The 12,649-nt window shown below is 51.0% G+C and overlaps 1 protein-coding gene across 1 annotated transcript; it reads right to left on the bottom strand.

The window, feature by feature from the left end:
• Positions 1-3,631: 3,631 nt before the first annotated feature.
• Positions 3,632-6,998, bottom strand: LOC142908047 (uncharacterized). The gene is made up of 2 exons (XM_076058216.1): positions 6,529-6,998; positions 3,632-5,632 (listed from the first exon to the last, which is right to left on the bottom strand). Exons 1-2 carry the CDS (start codon positions 6,996-6,998, stop codon positions 5,350-5,352), a joined length of 753 nt encoding a protein of 250 aa, XP_075914331.1. The 3' UTR covers positions 3,632-5,349.
• Positions 6,999-12,649: the final 5,651 nt, after the last annotated feature.

The raw sequence follows: 12,649 nt of genomic DNA, 5'->3' as shown, positions 1-12,649 counted from the left end.
GCTGCTGAACCTGGAGCGTGCCACTAAGAGGTTGGGCCTTACCATCAGCCCTACCAAAACTAAGCACCTGCCTGGGTATTTTGTACCATCGGACAATCCACCGCCACAACTCACAATTGGTGATGCGGCAGTTGTGCAGATATTGCAGAGATTCCCATACCTGCCCAGTGTACTCATGACCAGCTCCGGTTAAACAGCAGAGGTCCCACTCCAAATCAGTCGAGCGTCATTATATTTTCATCGGCTGCGTTATGCTGTGTGGAAGGTACCTGGTCTCTCGCTCCGCATGAAGCTCCAGGTCTTCTCTTCCACGGTAATTCCCTCCCTTCTCTACGCTTGCGACACGTGCACCCCCTTAATGGAACATCTTCGCCGGTTCGAAACATTTAGGCTGGCCTGCTCACGATCCATCCTGGGTTTAACCGTGTGTGTGTGCATCTAAGTCGATGTTTTCTATGTGTGTGGGTCGATGTCCGTGTGTAAGTCCATGTGTTTGTCTGCCTTTGTCGCCCGGGCAACGCCGGGTACTTACCACAAGTAGTTATATGAACACGTAAAAAAATAATTGAACATTTTACGTATAAAAATATAAATACAGTAAAACCTTGAATTGCGAGAAACTTGGTCTTGGTCTGCGAGTGTTTTGCAAGACGAGCAAAATTTTTAAATAAATATTAATTTGATAAACGAACGAGGTCTTGCAATACGAGTAGTACGTATACGCTTTGTCTAACGAGCGTCACATGATCACAACTGATATACGAGTGCCTTGATATACGAGTGCTTTGGATTACAAACACGTTTCCGGAACAGATTATGCTCGCAATCCAAGGTTTTACTGTATACGTGTGCATACATTTAAAAATTAACGTGTCGTAGTGCGATGACCAGCGGTGTGGTAGTGGTAGACACGCCGTGGTGCTGGTGCGATAACAGCGGTGTTGTAGTGGTAGCAGCTAGACGGTGCCACGTGACGCACCGTGGTGCTGGTTGCGATGACAGGGGTGTGGTAGTGGTAGTAGCTAGGCGGTGCCACGTGATGCACCGTGGTGCTGGTGCGATGACAGCGGTGTGGTAGTATGTGGGACTCTGTGTTAAGTGAGTTTGTGGGTCTCTGTGTGGTGAGTTTGTGGGTCTCTGTGTAGTGAGTCTGTGGGTCTCTGTGTGAGGTGAGTTTGTGGGTCTTTGTGTGGAGAGTCTGCGGGTCTCTAAGTGATGAGTCTCTGGGTGCTCTGTGTGGTGATTGTGTGGGTCACTTTGTGTGTCTGTGTAAGGTTAGTCTGTGGGTCTCTGTATGGTTTGAGTGTGGGTGTCTGTGTGTGGTGAGTCTGTGAGTCTCTTTGTGTGTCTGTGTGGTGAGTCTGTGTGCCTCTGTGTGAGGTGAGTCTGTGGGTGTCTGTGTGGTTTGAGTGTTGGTGTCTGTGTGTGGAGAGTCTGTGAGTCTCTGTGAGAGGTGAGTCTGCGGGTCTCTGTGTGAGGTGAATCTGTGGGTGTCTGTGTGGTTTGAGTGTGGGTGTCTGTGTGTGGAGAGTCTGTGAGTCTCTGTGAGAGGTGAGTCTGTGGGTATCTGTGAGGTGAGTGTGCGTGTCTGTGTGTGGTGAGTCTGTGGCCCTGTGGGTCTCTGTGTGAGGTGAGTCTGTGGGTGTCTGTGTGGTTTGAGTGTGGGTCTCTGTGTGAGGTGAGTCTGTGGTCTCTTTGTATGTCTGTGTGGTGAGTCTGTGGGTCTCTGTGTGAGGTGAGTCTGTGGTCTCTTTGTGTGTCTGTGTGGTGAGTCTGTGTGTGTCTGTGTGAGGTTAATCTGTGGGTCTCTGTGTGGTTTGAGTGTGGGTGTCTGTGTGTGTCTGTGTGTGGTGAGTCTGTGGGTGTCTGTGAGGTGAGTGTGCGTGTCTGTGTGTGGTGAGTCTGTGGGTCTCTGTGTGAGGTAAGTCTGTGGTCTCTTTGTGTGTCTGTGTGGTGAGTCTGTGTGTCTCAGTGTGAGGTGAGCCTGTGGGTCTCTGTGTGTCTCTGTGTGAGGTGAGTCTGTGGGTGTCTGTGAGGTGAGTGTGGGTGTCTGTGTGTGGTGAGTCTGGGGGTCTCTGTGTGAGGTGAGTCTGTGGGTCTCTGTGTTGTGAGTTTGTGGGTCTCAATGTGTGTCTGTGTGTGGTGAGTGTGTAGGTCTCAGTGTGTGGGTCTCTGTGTGAAGTGAGTTTGTGGGTCTCTATGTGAGGTAAGTTTTGTGGATTCTAGATTTTACAGCTTAAAGGACGCGACCTGGGCTTGGCTATTTTCACTCCAACGCTGTCCTCATGACAACACAGTCCCTTCACCTGATGAAGGCTGCTTGTATTGTGGTCGAAACGTCGTGATTTTTGTTGTTTTATTTTTTACCTACGTGACTTTACCGAATTGAACCAAAGAGTATGGATCCTTGCAGTCACGAAAGCTTCAAATCTAGAATTGGTCGTGCATGTCACGTATATCGTTTATTGTTAAATTGTAATCACAATTCCTGTGATCACTGTTACATTGTTTTTATAGCTTTATTTTGGTGATTTCGAAAAGGTTCTGGTTTAGCCATATTTGTTTGTTGAAATACACAGAGTTAGACTGGTAACTGCAATTGAAATTGTCTTATGGTTGTTATTGTTTGACAAGCATCCCACTGGGATTTTTGCACACAGCGTTGATATGCGGTGCTTTTTCTGGAAGACTTTGCTGTTTTTTTCCTGGATTTTTTCTGTTGCATGTAGTCACTTTAAGATGTTTCTTGTTCTTTTTTTAGTTGGTTGCGGTTGCACCCTATTCAAGAGCTGAATGGCTCACAGGGCTATACCTAATAAATGAACTGAACTGAACTATGGGTCTCTTTGTGTCTCTATGGATAAGCGTGGTTTCTTAAGCGAAAACTGGGGAATGTGGTGGTAGCTTAACATAGGAGACGATGGGAGCTCTATGGGAGTTTGCCGGCGAAGGCAATTGTAGTGCGGATAGTTAGCGAAGCTTATGTCATGTAGGGAATGTGGAGGGCAGGAAACGTGAGAGCCTATGGGTGCTCTATTTGATTGGCCGGCGACGGCGATTTTAATGCATAGTGCGGATAAGCGTGGTTTCTTAAGCAAATTGGGGAACGTGAGGACAGGTAATGGAGGCTATGGGAATAGCCTGTGGAGGTGATTGTAATTTGTAGTGTGGATAAGAAGATGGTTATGTCGTGTAGGAAATGTGGTGGAAGGTTTGATGTAAAACCTATGGAAGCCTATTCGGAGTAGCCAGTAAAGGTGATTGCAATTTGTATTGTGGATCGGTTAGGTAAGCTTTGTTAATGACGACCCGTGCAGAACTCATTAATTGTAACTCAGACACGTGTCCCATCCCACTTTTGACGTCACCACGGCACTTATGAGGCCATGTGAAGTTTCGAAGGGTTGCTGGACAGACCCAGCAGGTGCTTTGGGTTGACTGCTGTGCCAGGCTCGTTGCAGGAGGAGGTTACGGGACAGACTCAGCAGGTGCCATGGGTTGATTGCTGTGCCAGGCTAGGTACAGGAAGAGGTCACGGCACAGTCCCAGCAGGTGCTATGGGTTGACTGCTGTGCCACGCTAGGTGCAGGAGGAGGTCACGGGACAGACCCAGCAGGTGACATGGGTTGACTGCTTTGCCAGGCTAGGTGCAGGAGGAGGTCACAGGACAGACCCAGCAGGTGTCATGGGTTAACTGCTGTGCCAGGCTAGGTGCAGGCAGAGGTCACGGGACAGACCAAGCAGGTGCTATCGGTTGACTGCTGTGCCAGGCTAAGTGGAAGAGGAGGTCACGGGACAGACCCAGCAGGTGCCAAGGGTTGACTGCTGTTCCAGGCTAGGTGCAATTGGAGGTCACGGGACAGACCCAGCAGGTGCCATGGGTTGACTGCTGTTCCAGGCTAGGTGGAGTAGGAGGTCACGGTACAGATCCAGCAGGTGCCATGGGTTGACTGCTGTGCCAAGCTAGGTGCAGGAGGAGGTCACGGGACAGACCCAGCAGGTGCCATGGGTTGACTGCTGTGCCAGGCTAGGTGCAATTTGAGGTCACGGGACAGACCCAGCAGGTGCCATGGGTTGACTGCTGTGCCAGGCTAGGTGGAGTAGGAGGTCACGGGACAGATCCAGCAGGTGCCATGGGTTGACTGCTGTGCCAGGCTAGGTGCATCTGACAACAAACATCTGGGCAGTTCACCTCCATTGGTTCAAGCAAAGCCTGTCTCTTGCTTCTGCTGATGAGACACGGAGCTGGGCAGACTCCAAATACACAGCAGCAGCAGGCATCTTCAGGGTCGGGATGGAACCCACGACCTCCTGCGTACCAGGCGAGGTAGTTAAATTTCATCAGGGTCGGGATCGAACCCACCACCTCCTTTGTAACCAGGCGAGGTAGTTAACATCTCATCAGGGTAGAATTGAACCCACGACCTCCCGTACACTAGGCGAGGTAATTAACATTTCCTAGCCACTGTGATGATGAGAGAGAGACGTAGACTCCAAATATACAGCAGCAGGAATCGTCAGGGTCGGGACAGAAACCCACGACCTCCTGTATACCACGCGAGGTAGTCAAAATCTCACCAGGGTCAGGATCGAACCCACCACCTCCTGCGTAACCAGACGAGGTAGTTAACATCCCATCAGGGTCCGGGATCGAACCCACGACCTGCGTAACCAGGCGAGGTAGTTAGCATCTCATCAGGGTCGGAATTGAACCCACGACCTCCTGTGTACCAGGCGAGATAGTCAACATCTGGATCCAAGTCACCTGAGACCCCAGGGAGCAGCAACTCGCCACAACAAACACAACTGCAACGTTCTGTTGAGTCCGCTTATTTATTAACAACAACAATCGATAAACAAACAATGGTCTAGATATATATGTACACGTTATTACATTATAACTTATTTTTGTATCTCTATCCTAACTCTTCACACGCGCACGTGGCTTGGCAGGCTCTCGTCCATTGTGTGGTGAGTGTGGATGGTGAGTGTGGGTGGTGAGTGTGGTGTGGTGAGTGTGGGTGGTGAGTGTGGGTGGTGAGTGTGGTGACTGTGGGTGGTGAGTTGGGGTGGTGAGTTTGGTGAGTGTCGGTGGTGAGTGTGGGTGGTGAGTGTGGGTGGTGAGTGTGGGGTGGTGAGTGTGGGTGGTGAGTGTGAGTGGTGAGTGTGGGTCGTGAGTGTGGTGTGGTAAGTGTGGGTGGTGAGTGTGATGAGTGTGGGGTGGTGAGTGTGGGGTGGTGAGTGTGGGTGGTCAGTGTGAGTGGTGAGTGTGGTTGATGAGTGTGGGGTGGTGAGTGTGGGTGGTGAGTGTGAGTGGTGAGTGTGGGTGGTGAGTGGGGGTCCACTCCGCTACTCTGCTGTGGGCCGCCCACCATAGAACAGCAGGCGGCTGAGCAGCGAGCGGAGTGAGCGGAGCGCCCTGCCCACACGCGCCAGGACCCCTCGCACCCTCTCCTCCTCCTCTTCCTCCTTCTCCTTTCCATCCTCCTTCTCCTCTTTATCCTCCTCCTCCTCGTTGTCGTCATCCTCCTCCTGCGTCTCCACCACCTCCACCACCTCCGTCCCCTCTCCAAATGTCTGGGTGAGCGGGGACGATGGCAATGGCGATGGGAGCTTCTCCTCCGGCTCCGCTCTGTGAAGAGAGAGGCAGGAGCACCACAGCAGCACATCATCATCATCAACATCGTCATCATCGTCATCATCATCATCATCGTCGTCATCATCATCATCGTCATCATAATCGTCCATCATCGTCATCATCGTCGTCATCATCGTCAACATAATCGTCGTCATCATCATCGTCATCATCGTCATCATAATAGTCATCATCATCGTCATCATCATCAGCATCGTCATCATCGTCGTCGTCATCCTGATCGCAATCATCATCATCGTCATCCTCATCGTCATCATTGTCATCATCATCGTCGTCATCATCATCATCATCGTTGTCATCATCATCGTGGTCATCCTCATCATCGTCATCATCATCATTGTCATCATCAGGCACACAGAGACCCATATTCATAGAGACCCATACAGACCCCAGAGACCCATAGACCCTCAGAGACACATAGACCCACAGAAACCCATAATCATAGAGACCCATAGAACCACAGAGACCTATTGTCCCACGTAGACCAGAAGCGACTTGGCCATCTCAGCTGATAGCCGATTAAAGAGGGCTGACAACATCATCTTCATCGCGTGGACATATTATATCGGCAGTCAAATACTCGAAGTGCGTGACGACGGTTCTCAACGTGGATTGGAAAATCTGGAGGACCCTGAGAAGAATCCACGCGGTGACCACCACGGGGAGAGAAACGCAGACTGCAAATATACAGCAGCAGCGGTATCGAGCCCACGACCTCATGTATACCAGGCGAGGTAATTAACTTCTCATCAGGGTCGGCATCGAACGCACGACCTCCTGCGTACAAGGCGAGGTCGTTAATGTCTCATCAGGGTCGGGATCGAACCCACGTCCTCCTGCGTACCAGGCGAGGTACACAGAGAGAGGCTCACCGTGGCTCAGCAGCTGCAGAGCCCTGCACAGGAGTGGTGCCGACGCTGCTGCTCATGGTGGTGGTGGCCCAGCTGGTGGTGGTAGCCCGGATAGTGGTGGTGGGATTGGTCTCGCTGGCGGTGGGGGTGGCCTCGCTGGTGGTGGGGGTGGCCTCGCTGGTGGTGGGGGTGGCCTCGCTGGTGGTGGGGGTGGCCTCGCTGGTGGTGGGGGTGGCCTCGCTGGTGGTGGTGGTGGCCCGGATGGTGGCGGTGGTGGCCTCGCTGGTGGTGGGGGTGGCCCAGCTGGTGGTGGTGGCTCGGATGGTGGTGGTGGTGGGGGTGGTCTCGCTGGCGGTGGGGGTGGTCTTGCTGGCGGTGGGGGTGGCCCAGATGCTGGTGGTTGCCCTGGTGGCGGTGGCGGTGGCGGCGGCGGCGGCGGTGGTGGTGGTGGTTTGGAGCCAGCTGTGAGCCAGCGCCTGCTCAGGCGTCATCCGGAGATTCGGATCCCATCTGTTGGGAGACGCATGGGGAGGGAGGGGTGGGGGGGAGACGCACACGTGGTGAGAGGGGCATGGTGAGATGATTTGACAGGGTGGGAGGTGGGGGGAGAGTGGGGAGATGGTGGCGTGGGGGGAGGGAGTGGTGGTGGGTAGTGAGTGTGTGGCAGAGCTGTCAACCCGTACGGTTTATTCCATATTCTTGTACAGGGTAATTGAGTTTTCAGGTCTGTACGGAGTGCAGCTGTTTCAATTCTGGGTAACAAAAATAATTGGTCTATTTGTGTTTGTCCCTTGTGATGGGACTTTGCAGGATGAACGTTGAGATTTATAAGGGTCACGGAGTGACCAATAAAGGTCTGAGTTGGGTCTGTAGTAAGGTAGGGCACGGATAAGGGGTTCACAGGTACGCTATAATCTGTATCCTACTATACACTATACTATACTACATTACTACACACTTCATTACTATACACTACACTTTACACTATACACCACACTACTATAGACTACACACTACACTACTACATTACGTTTCACTATACTATTACACTACATAACTACACACTATACTACTACAACTACACGATACACTACACTACTACATTTTTACACACTACACTACACTATTATAAACTACACTACTACATTATTAGACACTACACTGCATTACTATACGCGATACACTACACTATGCACCACACTATACACTACACTACACCACAGCTGTTAACCAATACTGTTTGCCCTCTGTTCTTGTACAGGGAAATTGAGTTTTCAGGTCCATACAGAGTGCAGCCGTTTCAATATAAACAACAAAAATAGTTTGTGTCTATTTGTTTGTGTTTCTCCCTTGTGATGGGACTTTTTAGGATGAACGTTGAGATTTATAAGGGTCACGAGGTGACCAATACAGGTCTGAATTGGGTCTGTAGTAAGGTAGGGCACTGATAAGGTGTTGACAGGTATGGGGTGGTGAGTGGGGGTGAGTGAGTGGTGGTGAGTGGTGTGGGGATGTGTGGGGGTGAGCGAGGGGCGAGTGTGGTTCGTACTGCAGGCAGCAGCTGACGAAGTCCACCAGCTGAGGGTGGTGGCCCTGCAGTGCGCGGTGCAGGGGGAGGCTTCCTGGTGGCCGCTGCTTGGACAGGTTGTAGGGGAGTGCCTCGGAGTCTATAGAGGGACAGAGAGACGCACGCAGAGTCACCAACCACCACGTCGCCCACATACCACCTCATCCACTTAACTACCCAACTTCCTATCCACCTACTCACCCACTCACCCACCTGCATACCCACTCACCCACCCACTCATCTACCCACCCACTCACCTACCCACCCACCTACCCACCCACTCACCTACCTGCTCACCTACTCAACCACTCACTCACCCACTCACCCACCCACTCACCCACCCACTCACCCACCCACTCACCTACCTACTCACCTACCCAACCACTCACTCACCCACCCACTCACCCACCCACTCACTCACCCACCCACTCACCTACCCACCCACCTGCTCACTCACCCACCCACCTATGCTTCCTAACGACTGCTACTGAGAGCCCCAATCCCAAATCTACCCCCCACCCCCGGGGTAATCAGAGCCCCCCCCCCAGGCCAACCCAGAACCCTATAAGAGCCTCACTGCCACCCCCACCTAACAAAACTGAATGGGTTACGTTGCTTCCGCCAGCCTGCCCAAGCCCCTCAACTCACCATCTTTTTTGGGGGCATGCCCAGGATCTGCGCACGGTTTGGGAAGAAGACAAAAGAAGGAGGGGGTTACAGCTGGTGTAGCCTCAGCAGGCCCATTGGGGCAAGTGCCGTCTGTCAGCGGTGAGTATTGGCGGAGGCAGCGCGTGTGGAGGCCAGCACTGTTACAAAGACAACAATCCCCCCTCCTAGTCTTAGCCTCATCTCATTGCTGGGGCAAGGGCTGTTAGCAGCGAGCAGCACCTTTGAAGGCCGGAACGGCACACAAGGAGGTGGGTGCCCAGCACCACGCCCGGCCACCTTTGTCTCCCCCAGTGGAAATGTTTACTACACACTGCTACACCAGGTACTCGTTTGAGGCTGAGTCAACCTATGAGAGGCCCTGGACCATTTTAGATATTCCTCGCTGGTGTTTGTGGCCGTGAGAGGGAATAAAACTTCATGAGTATGGGTATCTATGGGTCTGTATGGGTCTCTATGAGTATGGGTATCTGTGGGTCTGCATGGGTCTCTATGAGTATGGGTTTCTGTGGGTCTGTATGGGTCTCTATGAGTGTGGGTCTGCATGGATCTCCATAAGTATGGGTTTCTGTGGGTCTGTATGGGTCTCTATGAGTATAGGTTTCTGTGGGTCTGTATGGGTCTCTATGAGTATAAGTCTCTGTGGATCTGTATGGTCTCGATGAGTATGGGTCTCTGTGCAGACCAACAGAGACCCATACCCATAGAGACCCACCATACCCCCATACCCACCATACCCACCCACCATACCCACCCACCATACCAACCCACTATACCCACCATACCCACCCACCGCCCATACCTCAATGCAGCAAGGCAGGTGTTCTTCGTCGGTTGGTGAATCTAAAAGCACCTTGCCGGTGGCCAACTCGGCCAAGGTGCAGCCCAGGGCCCACATGTCCACAGCGCAGGTGACACGGTAGCCCAGCAGCAGTTCCGGGGCCATGTAGGGCACCGTCCCGCCCACGTTTTGGGCTGCACAGCAACAACAACAACATGGACGATGAATATAAAGTGGTCACTCCGTCAACAGCGACGTGGGTTGAACAGGTTTTTTTTTTTCGGTTGGTTAAACGCATAGTCGGCTTCTGCGACCGATATTGCACGGTGGAGGCGAGTTTTTGGGTTGGACCACGTACTCTGGCTGCCCGCCTGATGATGATGCTTGGCTGTAATCGCTCGAATTGTAAACGTCGTAGTGGGTTTACATCTCCAGCACACCGTTTAGTGCTGTGCAAGTGGTGAATTGGAGCGTCCTTTTTACGTGACGCTGAACATCACTGGCTGGCTGCGTCGGATGGCGGCGGGTTTGACGATGCAACGTTTACATTGACGTGAGCTAACCCTGAAAAAAAAACTCCACGCACGTGTAGCTGCATTGTTATGCGCAACATGCATCATACTTACCTGCACAGCAGTATTGTATGAGTCACGACTACAATAACCGTTGTCCAGGGGTGAGGGGGCAAAGCCCACTGAGGGAGGGGGCTGGGGGGGGGGGGCAATCGTTAGACCCAGACCCTCTCGAGACAGGACGGTTGGGAGAGGAAGGATATAAAGGACAGCTCTCCCAGCATGAGTCAGTCCGCACTCACCTCAAGACTCAAAACATCTAGATAGTGCCCTGGGACTTCCGACCTCCGGCCCTTGTCAGTGCCAGGTCTGAACGGCCCAGTGACAGTACCCGCTAAGCAGAGTATAGTGTGAGGGCACACTAAGTATGAGGACGTATCCTCTAGGCTATCGGGTGGGAGAGGCCGTTACCTCTCTGTGTTAGGGACGTTCTCTGACGTTAGAGTAAATTAACAGTGTTGCCTACGAAGAAGTCTCTGCCTCCTTTGTCACACTACATATACAATAATTATTAATACAGGGTGCTTCAATAACTATATATAATTATGCATACAATAATTATGTATGCAATTATATATACAGGGTGCTTCAAAAAATGTGAACACTTCTGGGAATTTGAAAAAATGTCACGATAAATGTGCCTCCGAACTCGGGAGACCACCTGGAGAAGATTCCAGGCATTGTGTTGACAATGATCGTGAATTAATATTACATTTTTTATCTTTTTATTTATTTTTCTCTGTTCACTGATGACATTTAATTGCAACTTGTCGCATACAAGACCAGCCCACCAGTGCCTCCGAATGGGAATTGACTCCATCCCTCCTCCAAAATTGATATTAAGAATGATTCTGCCAATATTATTTCTAATCAATCATGGTGTCGCTTGGGAGCCAAAGGGGGTGAAGTGAACCCCCCCTCCCCTCACAGCAGCTGCCTCTCACACTCGGAACAAGGCAGCCAGAGATAAGCCATAAAATATAATAAAACCCAAAACAAAAGAGAAGGGGGGGGGGGAATTACTAATGAGACTCGGGGGAAATCTACGTAGCCTCAAAGGCCCCCGTTAAAAGAGCACAGACAACCAGGCACCACGAAAGAACAGGCGAATTCTTCAATGATTTTCCTTTTCGTTTATCTTAATACAACGGTTAAAGTTCAGAACTTAGCGACAAAAATGAGTCGACATCATAGACTGCCAACACACTCACTCAGATTAAAAACCAGACTACAATCTACCTAGTGGGTTATTACTTCTCATGCATGTCATTTTAATACTAATGTTATTCACCTTAAATTCTATTACCTCTTGCCGTCTACGTGACTTTATAAAGACCAAGAAATGTGAATTCCAGCAGTTAAGAAGCTTAACTGAAACTTAACTATACCTCTAACCTCAGGACATCAAAATATAACTCGAGTATAACAGGACGGATCCCTGGATACAGATGGTGGAACGAAAGTTAATAAACCCTAGGAACATACGTGAAATGACAATGTAAAATCACGAATCGTGGAAAACATAAACCAAATAATGATGATGAAGAGTTAAGCCAGGGGTCATCCAGGGGAGATGAGGCGAGGTGGGTCGATCACGTGACCAAGATAAATGTATTCCATAGAGTAAGAGAGTCTCCCAACCGCCTTTGACTTCCAGCAGCACATGATAGAAATTTGCATACTCAGGCAGAGGGAATCTCCTCTTATAAATAAAAATCAACCACCACGATGCAAGCATTGTAAATACTGCCACAAACATACCTTGAGTCACGTACAGAATCATAACTACAAAGTGGTACGGTATCGAGCTATAGGAGGTAAAATAAAATGTTTAACTTCAAAAGCCTCAACACACCCCTTTGTGAGAGGCAAAAGAATGTCACACCGGGAGGGAAGAGATGAGGGGGGGGGGGAACTCCACCGGACAGAGGGAGCCCCCCCTCCTTCCAGATTAATTTTTGCAGAAGAAAGACGCACTCGGGGGCAATCTGAATCATCTGTTTCCCTTTGATGGCAGGATGGCTGAGGAGGGGGACAGAAATCAAGCCAGGGTGAGACTTAACAGATGGCTTAATAAATCAGAACACACACACACGGACACATGTACAACCCCCGCCCCCACAGCACAGAGCGAAATCAAAGGAAATTCCGGTCCTTTGTGAGAAGGCGAGCCAGAGGAAGAAATTTTGGCATAAAAACAGAGACATGAGCCATACATCGCTATCACAGCTACCAGCGGCAAAAGACGGCGATCAATTTCAGAAGATGACCAACCACAGAAAATAACAGCCAGCCACCAAGGGCGATCAGTCACCGAAGAGTTCTGCGACGGCGGGCAACGTAAAGCAGTCAACGTCGAGAAAAGGCGGAAAGCGCCAAGCATCGACCAAGCCAGCATCACAGAGAACCAGCTGCACGTGCAATCGACACCGCCAGAGAGACGGAGCAGGAGAGAGCACGCCGCAGCGTCACCAGCGCCACCAAGCAAGGGTGTCAGCTGCCAGCGGACGAGCTGCGGGTGCTACCTGACGACGAGATCATCGCGCACCGACGGCG

The sequence above is a fragment of the Petromyzon marinus genome (assembly GCF_048934315.1).
Source record: "Petromyzon marinus isolate PM22_M1 ecotype Great Lakes invasive population chromosome 68 unlocalized genomic scaffold, UKy_Petmar_22M1.pri1.0 chr68_unloc.1, whole genome shotgun sequence".
Classification (NCBI taxonomy): Eukaryota; Metazoa; Chordata; class Hyperoartia; order Petromyzontiformes; family Petromyzontidae; genus Petromyzon; species Petromyzon marinus.
This window is presented reverse-complemented; position numbering and strand designations above follow the sequence as displayed.